General features: G+C 51.7%; 1 protein-coding gene across 1 annotated transcript in view; it reads left to right on the top strand.

The window, feature by feature from the left end:
* Positions 1–17,361, top strand: part of LOC133351322 (uncharacterized) — a 77,875-nt gene that overhangs the window by 41,354 nt on the left and 19,160 nt on the right. Inside the window, exons 3-5 of the mRNA XM_061566422.1 lie at positions 10,237–10,374; positions 13,242–13,389; positions 15,792–15,918. Of these exons, the coding sequence (XP_061422406.1) occupies positions 10,237–10,374; positions 13,242–13,389; positions 15,792–15,918 (413 nt within the window). The remainder of the gene's footprint in view (positions 1–10,236; positions 10,375–13,241; positions 13,390–15,791; positions 15,919–17,361) is intronic.

Consider the following 17,361-nt stretch of genomic DNA (forward strand, 5'->3'; position numbering starts at 1 on the left):
CACAGAGTCATTCCTGCAGTCACGAAAGCCTCGAATCTAGTTTGAACCAAAGGCGTGTTTATTCCCGGTGGCCAGCTGTGTTAGTACAGTACGCATGTCTTAATCGTTTCCACTTCATCGGATGCAAGCCATGTGATTATACATTCAGAGCTACGAGTTGTTTTAATGTTACCGAGCATTCTCCATTGCATTTTTTGCTAACTACTTCTCTCCCCTGATCAAATCAAATCCCATTAATTTTAGAGAAAAACCCCTTTCCCAAAAATGGCCGTGAATCTGACAATTTATGCGAATTAAAAATATTCGGCCGCAACGGCTGACTTGCAGTCATCAGATTTTCTAAGAGGTGGTGGGTCAAGGGGGCGATGGGGGCTACTCCCCCCCCCCCCCACCTTCCCTCACCATTGAGATCCCTAGAAATGCGTACTTATTTAATCGATATCTACAATAGGATCATAATACTAGCAATAATGTCTCTGGCACCGTGATGGCAAGCCATCTCTCATGGGAGAGTTCCAGAACCTGCCTCTGGAGCTGAGGCACATCGGGAGTATTACAGCAGAAGCCTTCCTTGTTTCATCCCCGGCATTGCCCCATGCCCTTCACGGCTCCAGTATTTGTGACCAGGCAATGAGCACGCTCCGATTTTGACCTCGCAGAGCAAAACAACTTCAACTTTGACCGAGTGTAACAAGGAGCCGCGTTTGTTGGGGGTAAGATGACGACCACCGCGGGAGATGGGGCCACGTGACGAGCTCATTCGCGCTGGGGCGAGCTGGATCGTGCCATCCCAGGCACCTTGGGGAATGGTGGCGATCGAGGGAGGCCTTCCTTCATCCAGCAGTGGGTTGATGAAGGCCCCTGCTGCTGCTGTTGATCTTTTCCACGATACATCCCAGTTTAAAATAAATGTAAAAAAATAAACCCCAGAGAAACTCCTGGGAAATGTTTGTCCTGCCGAACGGAAAAGTGCAGCGTGCACATTGACGCGCGTCGTGTAACAGCCCGCGGCTCTGGGTAGACCGTCGCAAAGATTCTAGGTTTGAAGTTTTCCTGACTGCAAGGATCCATACTCTTTGGTTCTTTCGGTAAAGTCACGTACGTAAAGAAATACAAATAAATTAACTCACGACGTTTCGGGGGCAACACAAGCGTCCGTCATCAGGTGGGACAACCACAGAAAAAAAACAATTGCTGAAGTAGGTCGTGATTAATTTCGTCGTGATTATTTTTTTTTTACCGACGTCACTTTACCGAAAGAACCAAAGAGTTCGTCGCAAGGCTGTCGCGGAACGCGCGCGCTCCGTGCAGCGGCAGCTCCCGGCGAGGTCGCCAGCAACCCCCCCCCCCCCTCGAGTGATGTTGCCCTCGCTGGGGGACGGCAATGAAGACGATGTGGACATTGCCGTGGGTGGGTGGGCCCGTGCTGGAGCGATGGAGCAGGTCGTGTCCCTCCCGAGGAGCTCCCCCCCACACTGTTGACTTTGCCTGACGTTCAGACCAAGCTGCAGTGTTGGTTTATATCTGCGTAGCAAAGTAGCTACACATGTAGTAGCTACGTGTGTAGCTACTACATGTGTAGTAGCTACGGGCCATGCACTGTCAAGGGTCCCACGCTAAATGCTTTCAAGCTGTCAATTCCGGTTCAGTGATTCTGCACTTGCTCTACTACTATAGTACTATACTGCTTTCAACTTTTATGAACGACTGGGTGTTTAAGGTTAGCGATTTGTCGTATTATCTGGCTGTGTAGCAAATGAAAAAAAACAATTACTTTACTATGCATGTTAAACATTTGTGTTTTAATATTTACGTGTTTTTTTATTTAGGGCCCCTTCGTAACAGACGCTACAGGCCCCGCACTAGCTTAGTCCGGCACAGCCAAGCCGCATCCATTTCTTTTTTGTCGCGGTTGTTGCTCTTTAGCTCTCCGATGCGTTCACGGGGGTTTGTAAACTCGAGCTAAACTATCGTGTTTTTTTTTTTTACCAAGTAAGGCCCCCGCTAAGCTTATATAGTTATCTTTCAGCAGCGACCTGGCGATCACAAATGACAGCTCAACCAAGTGGCTCGCCGTGTGGAAATGTACAGCGGCACAAATACTGTGTGGGCGTCGAGACGTTGATTCTAAATGTGGCGGGTAAAAAACCGGAGGACCCGGAGAAAAATCCACGCGACCACGGGGAGAGCATGCAAGCTCCAAATATACAGCCGTCAGGGTCGAGATCGAACCCACGACCTCCTGTATACCAGGCGAGGGCGTTAACATCTCCTAGCCACCGCGGCGCCCGCGGTGTAACCTCGCCTTGTTCGAACTTCACTGACCCGGACGATGTCCCAGCACGCGGGAGCGAAACGTCGGACCATCGCGTCCAACATCACGCCGGTGATGTTTTCTAGACTGTGGGTGCGCTTGTTTTCCCAGCGTAGGCCGCATACAGTAACCCATCTTTGTTTTACTTGTCCTCCCCACACACATCCCGAGGGAATCCCGTGTTCTCTTGGCTGCCACGACGCACAATTTAACGGACTGACGTATAGTTGCAAAAACCATCACTTACATTTGCACGCAAGGGCAAAAATATCTCTGTGTATTTTTCATGTGTGCCGAGTGTGATTAAGAGCTGCTGCTGCTTAGCGTCCAGTTGTGTCCAACTGGCGGGGTAAATCAATGCGCATGAAAGGTGCCATGAATTGTGACGTTTATCGCTTTATTTTTAAAATGTTAAATGGTTTTGATATACACGAGCTTTTCACTGTTACGAGGTTAGCTGAGGTATTTTTCGTAAATGCTGCGCGTCGTATAAAAAATGTAATTCTGGAGTACATTTTAGTTACAAAATAACATGGATATGCAGAGGATCTCTGGGTGTTTTATGGTTCCGAAGGCACGTTGTACCGGCAGGGAGTAAGTGGCCGGCTTATAAAAGGACTGGCGGCAGTTTGAAACTAGAGCCAATATCTGTGGGGTTGAAAGCAGTGTTAACTTTGATAATTGGTTTTTACCCTTCTATCTGGCAACAAAACTGACACCTTTTTACAAGGAGTCATGTTTGCATTGACCGCAATACCTGCAGTCATAATACAAACAAAAGAACATAACTCTGATAATGTGCACTGTCCTTGAAGTTGATTGGTCCACACCCGAGACAGCTTTCCTTAGAGCCTAGTCTCACATGGGTTGGACCAGATGACGCCAAAAGGCGCACAACCACACTGGCCGTCGATGACCTATGTGTCTAGAGCGGTGGTTCTTAACCTTTACTGGAGTCTGCACCCATTTGATTCTCAGTTTGGGCAGGGGGTGCGTGCACTCCGGGTTAAGAACCACTGGTCTAGAGGCATGCTGCACGAGTCCTTGCTGAAACAGCGAAACGCCTGCACTCGGCTTCGAATTTTCACCGACTCAGAAGTCTGCATATAATAGAACTTGGAACTCATAATAATAGTAACAGTTTCAACTTGCAGCACGCTGCGCAGTATTTGCCCACTCTCGAGGAGAGAGGACTCGGAGGCGCGAGGAGGGACCACAGACGAGCGGGAAGGCAGCAGCCATGCGGTGAACTGGTGCCAGCAATTGCCCAAGCCTCAGCGGTGCTGTATATAGGAGGATGATTTCAGCAAATTAACAAACAAAAAAATGTTAAATGTTGTGGTTTCACGCTTCAACACACCGGTGGGCTAAAGCAGTGAACTATTTGTCTTTTGTCAACGTGACACTTTTTTACTGATTGGCCGTGTCGGGTGGTGGAGGGTTACGACACATTTATAAATAACGCGATCTTACCCAAAAACGTTGATTATGAATAATATTGGTCGCGAAAGCCTACGTGTTAAACCAAATAACAAGTGTCTGCATGTAGGAGGAAACCAGAGCACCAGGGATTAACCCACGCGTGCAATAGGGCAACACTCGATCCCATACGGATGTCAAAGGTCAAGCCGACATGTTGCCGTATCGCATTCTCTTGGTGAGTCACAGGGTATAGGGGTGCCACGGGGACGAGATGTTAACTGCCTCGCCTGGTATACAGGAGATCGTGGATTCGATCCTGACCTGATGCATGCTGTATATTGGGAATGTACGTGTCTCTCTCCCCGAAGTCGCGTGGATTTTTCTCCGGGTCCTCCGGCTTTTTCCCTCCTCATTTAAAAACATGCATTTAGAGTATTCGGCTGCTATGAATTTCCACGCGATAACCCACTTTGTTGAACGATCTTTTGTGGCCAGGTCACTCCTGTAGAATAACTACATGGCTGAGTGGGCCTTATCTGGTCAAATAAAAATAATTTAGTTTGAATAGTTTATGACACGGGAAGGGAGTTTCACAAACTGTGCATGATCTGCCAACCTTGGTTGCCTCCGCCATTTTCCGATTTTTTTGTCGCCAATTCCACTTATTCAGTGAAGGCTAATTATATAGTGGGTGAAGTCTCACTTAAGATGTCTTCAACTGTCATTTTGCTGAATTGGAGGAAAGCCTTGGCTAATAATAACCTTCGTCAACTTTTCCTCTGCCTCGCCTTAAGGCGCTTGGCCTCTAACATCTTGAGGGCCTCGTTTTGTCACGTTGCGTTGTTCCGCCCTGGGGGGAAGAGAACGGGAGGGCTCAGGCTCGCTGAACCCAGCTACAGCTGAGAAATCCGATTGTCTGAGTAACCGATGACTGCTTCGCTTACTCGACCAATCGGATAACAGCAGAGTACAGCGGTTGGACAAAAAAAGTGTTCCCCAACCCCCACCCCCCCATGTGCCGCTGGATGTTATGAACTGGGCTTGGCGACATCATCATCAGCTGCATTGTGCCAGGCGTGGCTAGTTGAGGGTTTCCCACCTTCAAGGTGTGTAGTGGTGTGTGGGGGGGGGGGGCTGAAAAGTTTAAAGGCCCCCGAGAAATCACCCTCAATAAAAGTAGCCGATTTCAATTTTAAATGGATGAATCGACTCGGTTATCAGGCCCAGCCGTCTCATTCGGCTTTGCCTCGTGGCATGGCCACTGCTTCCCTCTAAAACACTCGGCGAACTCGTTTGCAAGCCCAGTCCGCCATCGTGTGAAGAATCTGTTAGTTTCTGTGCGTACGCGTGTCTCTTACACAACCACTTTTAATAACGCCACTCTCTATCTCAACCGCTGTCACCTTGCGAACACTTTTTACTATTGCCGTGAAGTGCCTTTGGATAATATGGTGGTGCTATATCAGTCTCGATAAGAAGAGACAGCAACAAAGCGGTGAATGACCCACGGCAAAATATACAACTTTTGTTATCTGTCGACATTTTTTATAAAAGTTCACATACAAAACAAATTGGCTTGCATCTCTCATATGAAACGAAATGAGATCCTTTTCTACAAGTAAACAGGTTCATTGATCCGGGACACGTATTGACCACTAGTTCTACAATTGTGAACGATATTCACGGCTGTTTGATTCGAAACACAAACATACGCTTGGCTCGCCTTCACTGATTTGTCACAAGCGTTTTGGCACAGTTGAATGTCATATCTTAGCCTCCAAAAAAATTACTGGCAAGTTTTGTCCGCTTGATTGAATCTAGATATTAAACGCTCGCGTCACAGACGTCCGTCCCAAGTGCTGTGTGTTGTGTCCCGAGAGTGAAGGCTGAAGTTGGAAATTGTCCTTTGAACCGTGATGCCCGTAGTTCCATCACAACGTTGCGTCTCGGCTACAGCCACACAACTGGATCCTCCCAGTCAGCGTTTCATGGGCAATTGAACTCATTGCTTAAATATATGTGAACGCAAGTGCCTTTGGACCATAACTTGTCCCTCTTTTAAAATGTATTTCACTGGAATTTAAGTTCTGTTTTATGTACGCACGTTAAACTTCTTTCGCACCGTGCGTAGCCAACCGTGTTAATCGGTGGTGCGGGAAATGTTACACTGAGTATCATTTCATACGCTTGATTTTTTTGTCACGATAAGCAAATTTTTATAGTTTAATATTTTAAACCCAGTTTTTTTCTGTTGTGCCATCCCCACGTTACGTGCGCTGTTTTGTCCCTGTAAGCCGGGTCTCCCTTGACAACGAGACTCGGACTCTCAATCGGCTCACTCATCTGGCTTTAGTAAAGGGACAGCGTTCGGCTCGATATTAAAACCTCTCATTTGAGCTGAACGTTTGTTTTGCTGGCAAAGACAAAATCTGATTCGGTTTGCTGAGTGGAAAAGGTTTAGGCTGTGCCCAAGCTTGACGTCGCCGCTATTTCCTGTGTGGGTAATGGCCGTGGCACTTGGCACCGCTGCGGTTTTCTGGTCAGTAAAAGCCCCTTCATCCATATTAGAGGTTTTTTTGGGTTAGATTGCGTATATATAAATGTGTCGTTAAACCTGCCCACCACCCGACACAGCCGATCAGTAAGGTTCGTCATATAAACAGAACGTGCCAATTAGTTACCAGTTCAGCACACCAGCGTGTTAGAGAGTAAAACCCACAACATTTACAATTCGAGTACGGTGACGTTTCACCGGTAATTACAACCAGCATCATCAGGCGACAACCAGAATTGTTGAGAAATCCTCCTCCTGTTTCGGTCTTAAATAGAGGGAGTTAATGTGATGTCGTCACTGTGAGCCAATCAGGTGCAATGCCTAGAGGGTAGGGGGGTTATTGTAGTCCTATAAATTACAATGGATATGATACGTAATGTATGTTGATCAACTGTGACTAACCAAACTAATAAATATATGTTTTGGTAATATACATATGTAGTGGTGATACGCGCTGGGGTAGGCATCGTGTGCCAGCGCGTAATGATTGGCTGTGTATGTGGTGACGCGCGCTGACGGTGGAGGATCAGGGGTCAGCGCGGGGTCGTGGGTTACGGGGTACTGATTGGCTGTGTGCCAGTGACGCGCTGAGAGGGAGTGATCGGGTGGCAGCGCGGTGTGAGTGGTGGAGTAGTATTAACACGCGCTGGGGAAAACGGATCGTAGAGAGAGCGCGTCGTGATTGGTTCACTAAGGAGCGATGCTCACGTCGACGTCCGCATCAGCTCCGTCTCCCGTGAGCAGGGGCTATAAAAGGGGATGCACACAGGCGCAAGGGCAGTATGTAACCAGCGAAGAATGAAGACGGGGATCGAAGAGATAGGGCCCTGCGGTACCTAGTCCCGCTGTCCTAACGGGACCGGGACTCTGTGTAACCCAGAGGCGAATGTATTGTGTGTAGCCAGAGGTATAGGGTCTACACGAGTCAAGTGTATTGTGTGTAGCCAGAGGTATAGGGTCTACACGAGTCAAGTGTATTGTGTGTAGCCAGAGGTATAGGGTCTACACGAGTCAAGTGTATTGTGTGTAGCCAGAGGCATAGGGTCTACACGAGGCGAGTGTATTGTGTGTAGCCAGAAGCAGATAGTCTACACGAGTTCAGTGGAGTGTATAGTCAAAAGAATAGAGACCACACGTTGTATTGTGATACGTCAAGATTTAATAAAAGTGTGTTACCCGTCAAGAAGTTCCTGCCGTCATTTCCAATACTTCACATACATAAACCTTACTAATTGGCCATGTCGGGCGGTGGCGAGTTTAATGACACATTTATATTGACGCGATATAACCCAAAATCAACTTTATTATAGATGACATTGCTCACGAAAGCTTACTACTACGTGTTAAAGCCCTTTGAGTTCTCCGATACCACCACGAAAGGGTTTGGGCGTTGCGCGTTGTTCGGCGTCATGTCCGACGTTTCACTTCCATGTTCCGGCAGCTTTGGGGGAGTTTCTCTTACCCCGGGAACTGAATTCAGTAATCGGAGAAGAGGCTCGCACAGTCGCACGCAGCGCGTCAAGTGAAACGTCGGAGATTCATTGCGGCGAGCATCCTGTACAAGGCCCGACGCGCTCGCACCTCAGCCAGCTGCACAGCACAACCGCGGAAACCTATGCAGTGCTAATACAACTGTAGTGAGTCCACCTGAGTCGGAGACGTTGTTCTTTAGAGGCAACACATTTATTATAACATCAACACGTTAACACGAAGGGGTAACTGCCCCTAAGGTGGTGACCACCCAGCTAACTAGACTATACGTAGGAGTTACAGCTGCCAAGGGTCGGGCCCTCACTCGGGTCCCCGACCACGTGTTGATGCCTCGTAGGACGTAGAGCTTCCAGCTTGTAGACGTAGAGCTTCCAGCTTGTAGAGGTGGGGCTTCCAGCTGTCGAACGAAGAACCCCGGTCTCTCTCAGGGACCCGCCTTATATCTCCCCCCCCCCCCCCGGGTCGGGGCCGCTTCGCCCTTGGCCCCGCCTGCCTTCTAGAGAGTTCTAGCTCCCTCTCCATCCCTCTCGAGAGCTCTCCCTGGACACGTGATCACCCCCTTGCCCCCCCCCCACCTGGGGCCCTCTCTATGGACACTCCAGATCACGTGTCTACGGGGTCAACCAGAGTGCCATGGCCCGGGGCAACCCTGCCCCTGGGCTGAGACTCTCCCCCTTGTGGGAGCCCGCACTACGCGCTGTGCATGGTGCCTGCGCTGTTCCAGCGCTCACCAAGCCCCGCTAGGGCTGGTACTACACCCGCCTACGGGGTGTACGCGATGACGGTGTATCGCACGCCTTGCTGTGCAATAGCTGACATCACACAGCAACCCACCCGGTGCTGTCCTCGATGTAGGGACATCACACGCCATGGCCCTCCCGAGCCGCCACCATACAGTGACATCCCCGATGTCACTACACAACTATTAATAATTATTCACTCACTTCCTTTTCTTTTACCAGGTAAGAGGCCCACTGAGCTCCTTTTCAGAGGCAACCTGGCCATCACGAATGATACCTCAACTAAGTTGCTTATGGTCACGTGGACATTTATAGCAGTCATATACTCTAACACTCTAACACTCTAACACACGTGGAGGGAAAAACCGGAGGACCCAGAGAAAAATCGACGCAACCACAGGGAGAGAGAGACATGCAAACTCCAAATATACAGCAGGCGTCAGGATCGGAATCGAATCTATGACCTCCCGCATACCAGGCGAGGTAGTTAACACTCCGTACCAGTGCGAAGTTTGCATCCCGCGTTTCTTCCACTTAATCGAGACCGATGGATATGTTTTCTTATCAAGGTTTCTTGTTTTCTGTCCAAAGATTCTCCTTGAACTCTGTTATCGCTCGGAGGCCGCGAATCTTTCAAGCCTTCATGCTGTCTGCAATGTAGATGTGTGTGTGGTTGTTTATTAACAAAAAACTTCACTTGGGTCGCTGTGAAGTTGCTGTGCGTGGCCTGAGACGCGCGTAAAGTTTCGTGGGGTGAAATGGTGGCGCAGTGGTTGGCAACGCTTCGCTATAAACCCATCGGTCCGAGTTCCATTCTCGGCCATGGCATACCATCACCGGCGAGTGATATTTGAACCGGTTCACGGGTTCCGCTCCCCTTCACGAGCCCAAACTCGCCAACGCGGGGAAGTATGGTCAAACCACCCCCATGCCTGGCACGACATGAGGAAGACTTCGTCCAGCATTGGATTGACCAAGGGTTGTTAATGACGCATTATGTTTCCGCTCGGGGTGCAACGATCCGCTCCCACCTCCTCCTCAAGATTCAGTGAATTGTCTCAATCCAGGGCCATAATTAAATCAAGAGTTAATTCGTGAAGGAAGTTATCCATTTACTGTAGCAGCCTCTTGAGACTGGACGAGCCGCACTAATCCATTACGTCAATTGATTGAAAAGCCAAATCCTCAAACGCACGTGTCCTGTGGGTCAGAGTTCGGGACGCTGAGCTGACACCACTGAGGCCCCAATCCAGATTTCAGCCGCCTGTGATTCAACGCGGTTCTCAAGTGCAGTGAGTGGATGATGGCCACAGCGCGGTCACTAATGGCTGCGTACAAAAAAGATCAAGTTAAAATTGGTTCTGCACTTAATGTGGCAACATTTTAGCTCTGGGAATAAACATTTAGGTTCGACTGTTTTTTCAGTGAACATTACTCTCATATGCAGAGCGGGTAGCAAAGCGCAGCCCTCTACCGTGTGGACCCCAGGGGTCATTCGAAGTAATTTCAGAAGTAGCTCTGTGATATCCGTTTCTTCGGGCCGTTTCCTTAACACAAAAGGGTTGCGCTGCTCTGCGAACCATGAACTTCACCCAAAGACTGGGTCGACGCACCATCGCGCCAGTACCAGGAGAGCGTTGCCTGGGCATGAGGGTTCACCCTCCTCCTCCATCTCTTCTCTGATTGCTGAACGCTCCCTTCGCACCCACCGCCAGGCTGCCACCACCGCCGCATCATCGTCAGCCGCTGCCTCCGCGAAGAAGGCGGAGGGTGGAGCCGGATGGGAAGTGGCCACCGATAAGAGCTCCCTCAGCATTCAGCTGCAGAAGAGTCAGCCCGATGTCGTCCTGTCGGTGAGGCCCATCTATCCCCCTCCCCCCCCACCACCTCTCACATCCCCCGTGTGGCCGTGATTATGACGTTTACAATGCCGCCGACATCGCAGCTCTCGGCGGGAAGCTGGTCGTTGTACCCAGGCATCGCGCGACTTAACCCCCCCGCCCCCCGCCTACTCCGAGGTGTAAATTCTTAGAACGACGACGACGATGGCATTAATCACTCTACACGACACCGGGGGTGGATTTCTTTGTATTAAGGAACAATTCTGGTACGTTTACTCGACGTACATGGATAATTGTGTTTGAATAATCAGAGTTATTGATCACCCTTGTGAGTTGAGACGCAGCGTCGGTGACAAATTAGCATTTCCATTGTGAATGCGTTGCTTTCAGTAGCTCTTACGCCACCAATGATCAAGGTTGTCATGGTTAATACATGGGCACATGATGTTCTACCTGAGTGTAGTGACTGGTTCCTGTGATCTTTTCTCTGCTTGCATCTGGCAATAGGTTCTGCGGCTTAATGCCAATGTCGAGATATGTCAGCCATGACGATAGGGCTTCAGGAGAGAGTTTGTGTAGGTTTGGGTTGCTTGCCCACAATTGCATTGCTCTGGCTTGCGTCTTTAATTTTCCATTCATGAAGGAGATGTGCGAACCGGCCTGTCCACGATGTTCCGATGCCGCTGATGGTTGTGTGACATCGCATGCGCACTGTGGCGCAGTTGCGGAGCAAGAAAAGTGCAATATTGTTGAAACATTAAGAATAGGGTTTACTCTTTCTCGCAATAAAGCCTATTCATATGTTTTCATACTTTGAATAGGCTTGAGACTGGTGTAATGATCTAAATTATGAGGCACTCACCCCAAGCCAATTTGCAGCCAAACCATAATTTTTAAAAGTAGACCAAGGCCTCCTATTGGCGGAGAGAGGCCTCCACGATGATTGGTCGGGAGGGAGGGCTTTGAAGAGGTTGGAGGGGAAAAGGTTTAAACGGCGAAAAGGGCGAGAGAACAGAGCGGAGGCCGCAGGCGACGGTTGGGAAACCGTTGGAGGAGAAGGATGCGGATTGGCTGCGGTTACAAAAAGAGTGGGGAAAAATCTAGATTTGAAGTTTTCGTGATTGCAGGGATCCATACTCTTTGGTTTTTTCGGTAAAGTCACGTAGGTATAGAATCAAATAAATTCAATCACGACGTTTCGATCACAACACAAGCAATCATCATCAGGTGGGAAAACCACAGCAAAACAATGTTCTTGCTGTGGGTTTCCTACCTGATGATGATTGCTTGTGTTGCGATCGAAACGTCGTGATTGAATTTATTTGATACCTACGTGACTTTACCGAAAGGATCAAAGAGTAGTGAGGGAAAAGTTCGAGAGAGCGGGGCCCGACAAGGATCAAAGGGGACGAGTTTCAAGAAGAAGAAGAAGACGAACGAAGCTCGGGCCCAGTGTTGTGGTTGTGTCAAAAATAAAGAGGCTCCTGGTACGCAGCCGCCGGTGTCATTTCGCTGGCAATAAAAGGTCCCATTTTTAAAGATTGCTGTTCGTTTTGATGAATCAAGAATCGGACTCGCGAGACAGCCCATGACTGCTGCCTCTTTCGGCCTCCTAGTGATATCAAGGTTGGGCAGCGTAGGCCTGTTTGACAAAAAACATAGATCCACCGTCTAGTCTTGACAGATTGTTGGGGCAAGTGCTGTAAGCGAGCACGTATGAAGACCGGAATGGCACACGACGGGGTGGGTGGCCAGTATCCCGAGTAGCGATGTTGATACAATGCACCACCAGGGACTCATTTGAGGCTGAGTCGACCTAGGGGAGGCCCAGTACCGCTGCAACCACCACTCCCTGTCGGCCTGTTTTACCAGGCCTCGAGCCCACTCAGGCACAAATCTCCCTTTTTTAAGGATACCCTGAGGGAATATAAGAAAATGCAAGCAGAAGGGCGAATGAAATGAAATGCACGAACAAATAAACCTGTTAGTGTAAAAGCGTTAAGTAAACCTAAATAAAGGGTTAAGGAATAATCCTTCGCATTGATTTCCGTTGCGTATTTATCTCACATAAAAATCAAAGTATTCCGTCGCGATATAAGATGAGATTTAAAATGTTTCCTCCCTGCTAAATTATTGTGGAACGCTTGCTCCACGAACTGTGGGGATGCTGATGCCTGGTCACCTCCTCACCCACCCCCCTGCTCACCCACCCCCTCCTCCCACTCCGCCCCCTCCTCCTCCCCCTGCTCACCCACCCCCTCCTCCCCCTGCTCACCCACCCTCCCCCTCCTCCTCACCCACCCCCCTCCTCCACCTCCTCCCCCTCCTCCTCACCCACCCCCCTCCTCCCCCTCCGCCCCCTCCTCATCCACCCCCTCCTCCCACTCCGCCCCCTCCTCCTCCCCCTGCTCACCCACCCCCTCCTCCCCCTCCTCACCCACCCTCCCCCTCCTCCTCACCCACCCCCCTCCTCCACCTCCTCCCCCTCCTCCTCACCCACCCCCCTCCTCCCCCTCCGCCCCCTCCTCACCCACCCCCTCCTCCCACTCCGCCCCCTCCTCCTCCCCCTGCTCACCCACCCCCTCCTCCCCCTGCTCACCCACCCCCTCCTCCCCCTCCTCACCCACCCTCCCCCTCCTCCTCACCCACCCCCCTCCTCCACCTCCTCCCCCTCCTCCTCACCCACCCCCCTCCTCCCCCTCCGCCCCCTCCTCACCCACCCCCCTCCTCCCTCTCCTCACCCACCCCCCTCCTCCTCCTCCTCCTCCCCCTCCCCCCCTCCTCACCCACCCCCCTCCTCCCCCTCTTCACCCACCCCCCCTCCCCCTCCTCACCCACCCCCCCCTCCCCCCCGCTACTCCTCCTCCCCTCCTCGCAAGCAGCTGCAGTCACGCTGCGTTGGGCCGGGCAGAGTGGAGGGCTTCGCCGCGGGCTGCTCCCATCATTCCTGCTGCCCGCTGGAGCTACGGGACTGCTCCGGCCTGGCCTCGCACGTCGGCCCGCGGCCCTGGGACACGCCGCTCATCGGTGCGTCTCCAGCGCGGGCGCGGCGCGGAACGTCGTGGGCACGTCGCGGACACGTCTCCCGCTGTGTGGTGGAGTCACCGACACGCCGATCAAACCCGCTGCCTCCTCTTCTCCGGGGCCCTGCGCCCACCATCACTCTCCCCGCGCAGCACTTCAAGATGCTGTCGCGTGACGCCGCTCATGCCTTCACCCCCATGCCGATTGTGAATCCAAAGGAGGATGGGTGGAGTAGGGGGCATGTGGTCTGAGTTCGATACCCGGCCACAGCTCACGTCGGTGACAAGTGGTATCTGAACCAATCCTCGACCACCCCCCACCCCCCGCTTTCACTAACCTCAGCGTGGTGAAGTATGGTCAAACAGCTGGCACGACTAACATTGCATGGAGAGGCCTTCATCCAACAGTGGAGTGACAAAGGGGCCGCAAATTGACGTGGCAACTGAATTGGCCGCAAGAGCACGGTGCCCCCTGCTGCCCCACACGCAGCGTGGCTCCGGTAAAGAGCCGAACGCTCGTGCCGGACAGCCCCCCCGGCACTCCAGGGCCTCGTTGTGCCTCGACTGAGTGACAGCGGTTGGCCTTCAGGCTGCAGCGTGCCGAAACTAAAGCCGTAGTCTGTGACCAACATCGATTTGCCTGTCGCGGCACTGTCCTGGCCCGGTGCCGCCGTGCATCATCCCAGAGCGTCCTTGGTGCACACGTACCCACGGGGTTTTCTCCGGGTGTCTGCCCACACGTGTCAATGCTCGTTAATTGGGCGATATCACCTTCGTAAGTAGAGGACCGCAGAGCTTGGGGGTGGAATTTGTCGAGGGCCCAATGCGTCGCTACTGCCTCCTTCCCCGCTCGTCCGTGGTTCCTCCTCGCGCCTCCGAATACTTCTCTCTCCCTTCGCGAGCGAGCAGAGAAGAAGACTGTGCAGCGGAGATCAATTATTATTCCCTCACCCTATGTGTTGAGAACTTGACATTTATGAGCCTCTTATCGCCACCATCCTTTAGTTGGCATCAAGACCGATCAATTGGTGAGGCCACAATCATCGCCTGCAGTTGGGGTTAGCGATAGCTGCTTGTCTTGGTCATTCTCCTGGCACTGCTTAGAGATGTAAAATATACTGGGAATGCGTGAAATTCATGAATTACCATTCCGAGCAGCGTCTTTCATTCTAGACCGATTCGCGACGCCACTTACGCACACAGCAGGTGTAGCAATTTGATCAGGTTTTAACATTTCATATCCATCACGGAATTAATCTTCGGTCTGAAAGGCCGTTTTTGTTGTTGTCAAATTCTCGTGAGCGCGGCGTGGCTTGCGTGGCGCACCCCAGGACGGTGCGAGTTCAACCCCTGCTCGGGGTCGACTCAGCCCACCACCCAGGTTGCAAGCAATGAAGAGATTGATCAAAGGAACGTGGGGTTAACCCCCACTGGCTCGGCTCAGTGGTGCTATGAGCATCGCACCTAACACTCATTCTAGCGGGGAGAATGTTTTTTTTTCAAGAAATAAACCAACGCTAACCTCGTCTATATAAACTATTTTTATTTTACCAGCTGAGGCCCACTGAGCTACGTAGCTCTTTTTAAGAAGCAACCTCGCCGCAAATGATAGCTCAACTAAGTGGCTTATTCACGTGGAAATTTATCGCAGCCAAAAATCCACATGACCACCCATAGTCATTGTATACAAATGGAGCCTTCCCTTCTGTGTATGTCTGTATGTCTCTATGTATGTGTGTGTGTATGTCTGTATGTCTCTATGTGTGTGTGTGTGTATGTCTGTATGTCTCTATGTATGTGTGTGTGTATGTCTGTATGTCTCAATGTATGTGTGTGTGTATGTATGTCTCTATGTATGTGTGTGTGTCTGTATGTTTCTATGTATGTGTGTATGTCTGTATGTCTCTATGTATGTGTGTGTGTCTGTATGTCTCTATGTATGTGTGTATGTCTGTATGTCTCTATGTATGTGTGTGTGTCTGTATGTCTCTATGTATGTGTGTATGTATGTATGTCTCTATGTATGTGTGTGTGTATGTATGTCTCTATGTATGTGTGTGTATGTCTGTCTGTATGTCTCTATGTATGTGTGTGTGTCTGTATGTCTCTATGTATGTGTGTATGTATGTCTCTATGTATGTGTGTGTGTATGTATGTCTCTATGTATGTGTGTGTATGTCTGTCTGTATGTCTCTATGTGTGTGTGTGTATGTATGTATGTCTCTATGTATGTGTGTATGTCTGTATGTCTCTATGTGTGTGTGTATGTCTCTATGTGTGTGTGTATGTATGTCTCTATGTGTGTGTGTATGTCTCTATGTGCACGTTGAACTTCTTTCGCACCCACCGTGCTCAGCCAGCCGTGCTAACCGACGGTGTCGCGTTCCCCCCGCCCGCCCCGCACAGACGCGCTCACCCTGGAGTTGCTGCAGACGCACCCGCAGCTGCGGCCGTCTCACCCCCGCCGCCTGCACCCACGCCGGCCTCCCTCGCCGTGGGGCCGCCACGCGACGTCCCCCTGGCCCTACCAGCAGTAAGCAAGCCCCCTCCACCCCACTCCCCAACCCCCCGCCCCGTCACCTCGTGCACCCCCCACCCCTCCAACCGCCCTACCCCCCCACCCCTCCAACCGCCCTACCCCCCCACTCCCCCCGCCCCCCACCCACCCCCCAACCCCCCACTCCCTCTGCCCCGTCACCTCCTGCACCCCCCGCAACCCCCCACCCCCCCGCCCTACCGCCCCCCGCCACTTCCTCCACCCCGTCACCTCCTGCACCCCCCCGCCCCTCCAACCACCCTACCGCCCCCCCCCACTCCCCCCGCCTCCCCCACTCCCCCCGCCCCGTCACCTCCTGCACCCCCTGCCCCCCCACCCCCCCACTCCCCCCGCCCCCCAACCCCCCACCCCGTCAACTCCTGCACCCCCTGCCCCCCCCCACCCCCCCACTGCCCCCGTCCCCCAACCCCCCACCCCGTCACCTCCACCCCCCCGCCCCCCCGCCCCTCCAACCACCCTACCGCCCCCCCCACTCCCCCCACCCCGTCACCTCCTGCACCCCCTGCCCCCTCCACCCCCCCGCCCCCCCCGCCCCTCCAACCATCCTACCGCCCCCCCCACTCCTCGTGTCTTCTGACCCCGCGGTCTCCGCGTCACCGTGACGCCCCTCAGTGTGGCTCCTCTCGACAGACCCCTTCCCGTTACAGCGGCGGAGGAAAATAATTTTACCGCAAGAAAACAAAAAGCAGCCAAAGTATCCATGTTTAGTGTAAATTCCGTGCGGTGCCTGCCAAAGGTGTTTTGCATCTTGAAGAAAATAATGACAGTTCTATTTTTAAAGTGCTTATTCTACAATAAATATCCGCAGCACGCCAAGGAACACGAAACCCACTAACGAGCATGCGAAATGCGTCATTGGAAAATGATCGTAAAATCACACGGCAGCCGACAACCCAATGAAAGAAGGTCGTTGCCAGCCTCACTGAATCATGGATGTCCAGTGCGTACTGCAGGAGAAATACTCCAAATGTGTTGATCCAGTAGTGCGTAGAGACTGGTTAATAGGGATGGAGATGGTTGTTTTTTGTTGTTGCTGCAGCTCAGGTTTGCTGCTTGAGTCGCGTAATGTGTGTATGTTGAACGTCTTTCGCACTGTACGTAGCCAACCGTGCTAATCGGAGGTGCGGGGGAAGGACAACAAGCCGAAAACAAAAAGCAGTTCGAAAGAAATGAGTTTTCAATCTGGAATTAAAAGTTGCACACCTCCAGTAGCTTCCTAATGTTGGGAGGAAGAGCATTCCAGACGGCCGCAAGAGCGCATCTGAAAACGCGCGATGCGGTGGCCGTCTTTGTTCGACGGGCAGCCAAAAGCCGCCGCTGCTGCGAGGATGACCGAAGTCCACGTGATGGTTCATGCTGCTTGACGAGTCTTGCGGTCCACTTGTGGCCAATGAGTTTGTGTGTAACGAGTGTGACCTG

Source organism: Lethenteron reissneri, chromosome 37 (assembly GCF_015708825.2).
Source record: "Lethenteron reissneri isolate LAM-NWPU_2019-01 chromosome 37, ASM1570882v1, whole genome shotgun sequence".
Lineage (NCBI taxonomy): Eukaryota > Metazoa > Chordata > Hyperoartia > Petromyzontiformes > Petromyzontidae > Lethenteron > Lethenteron reissneri.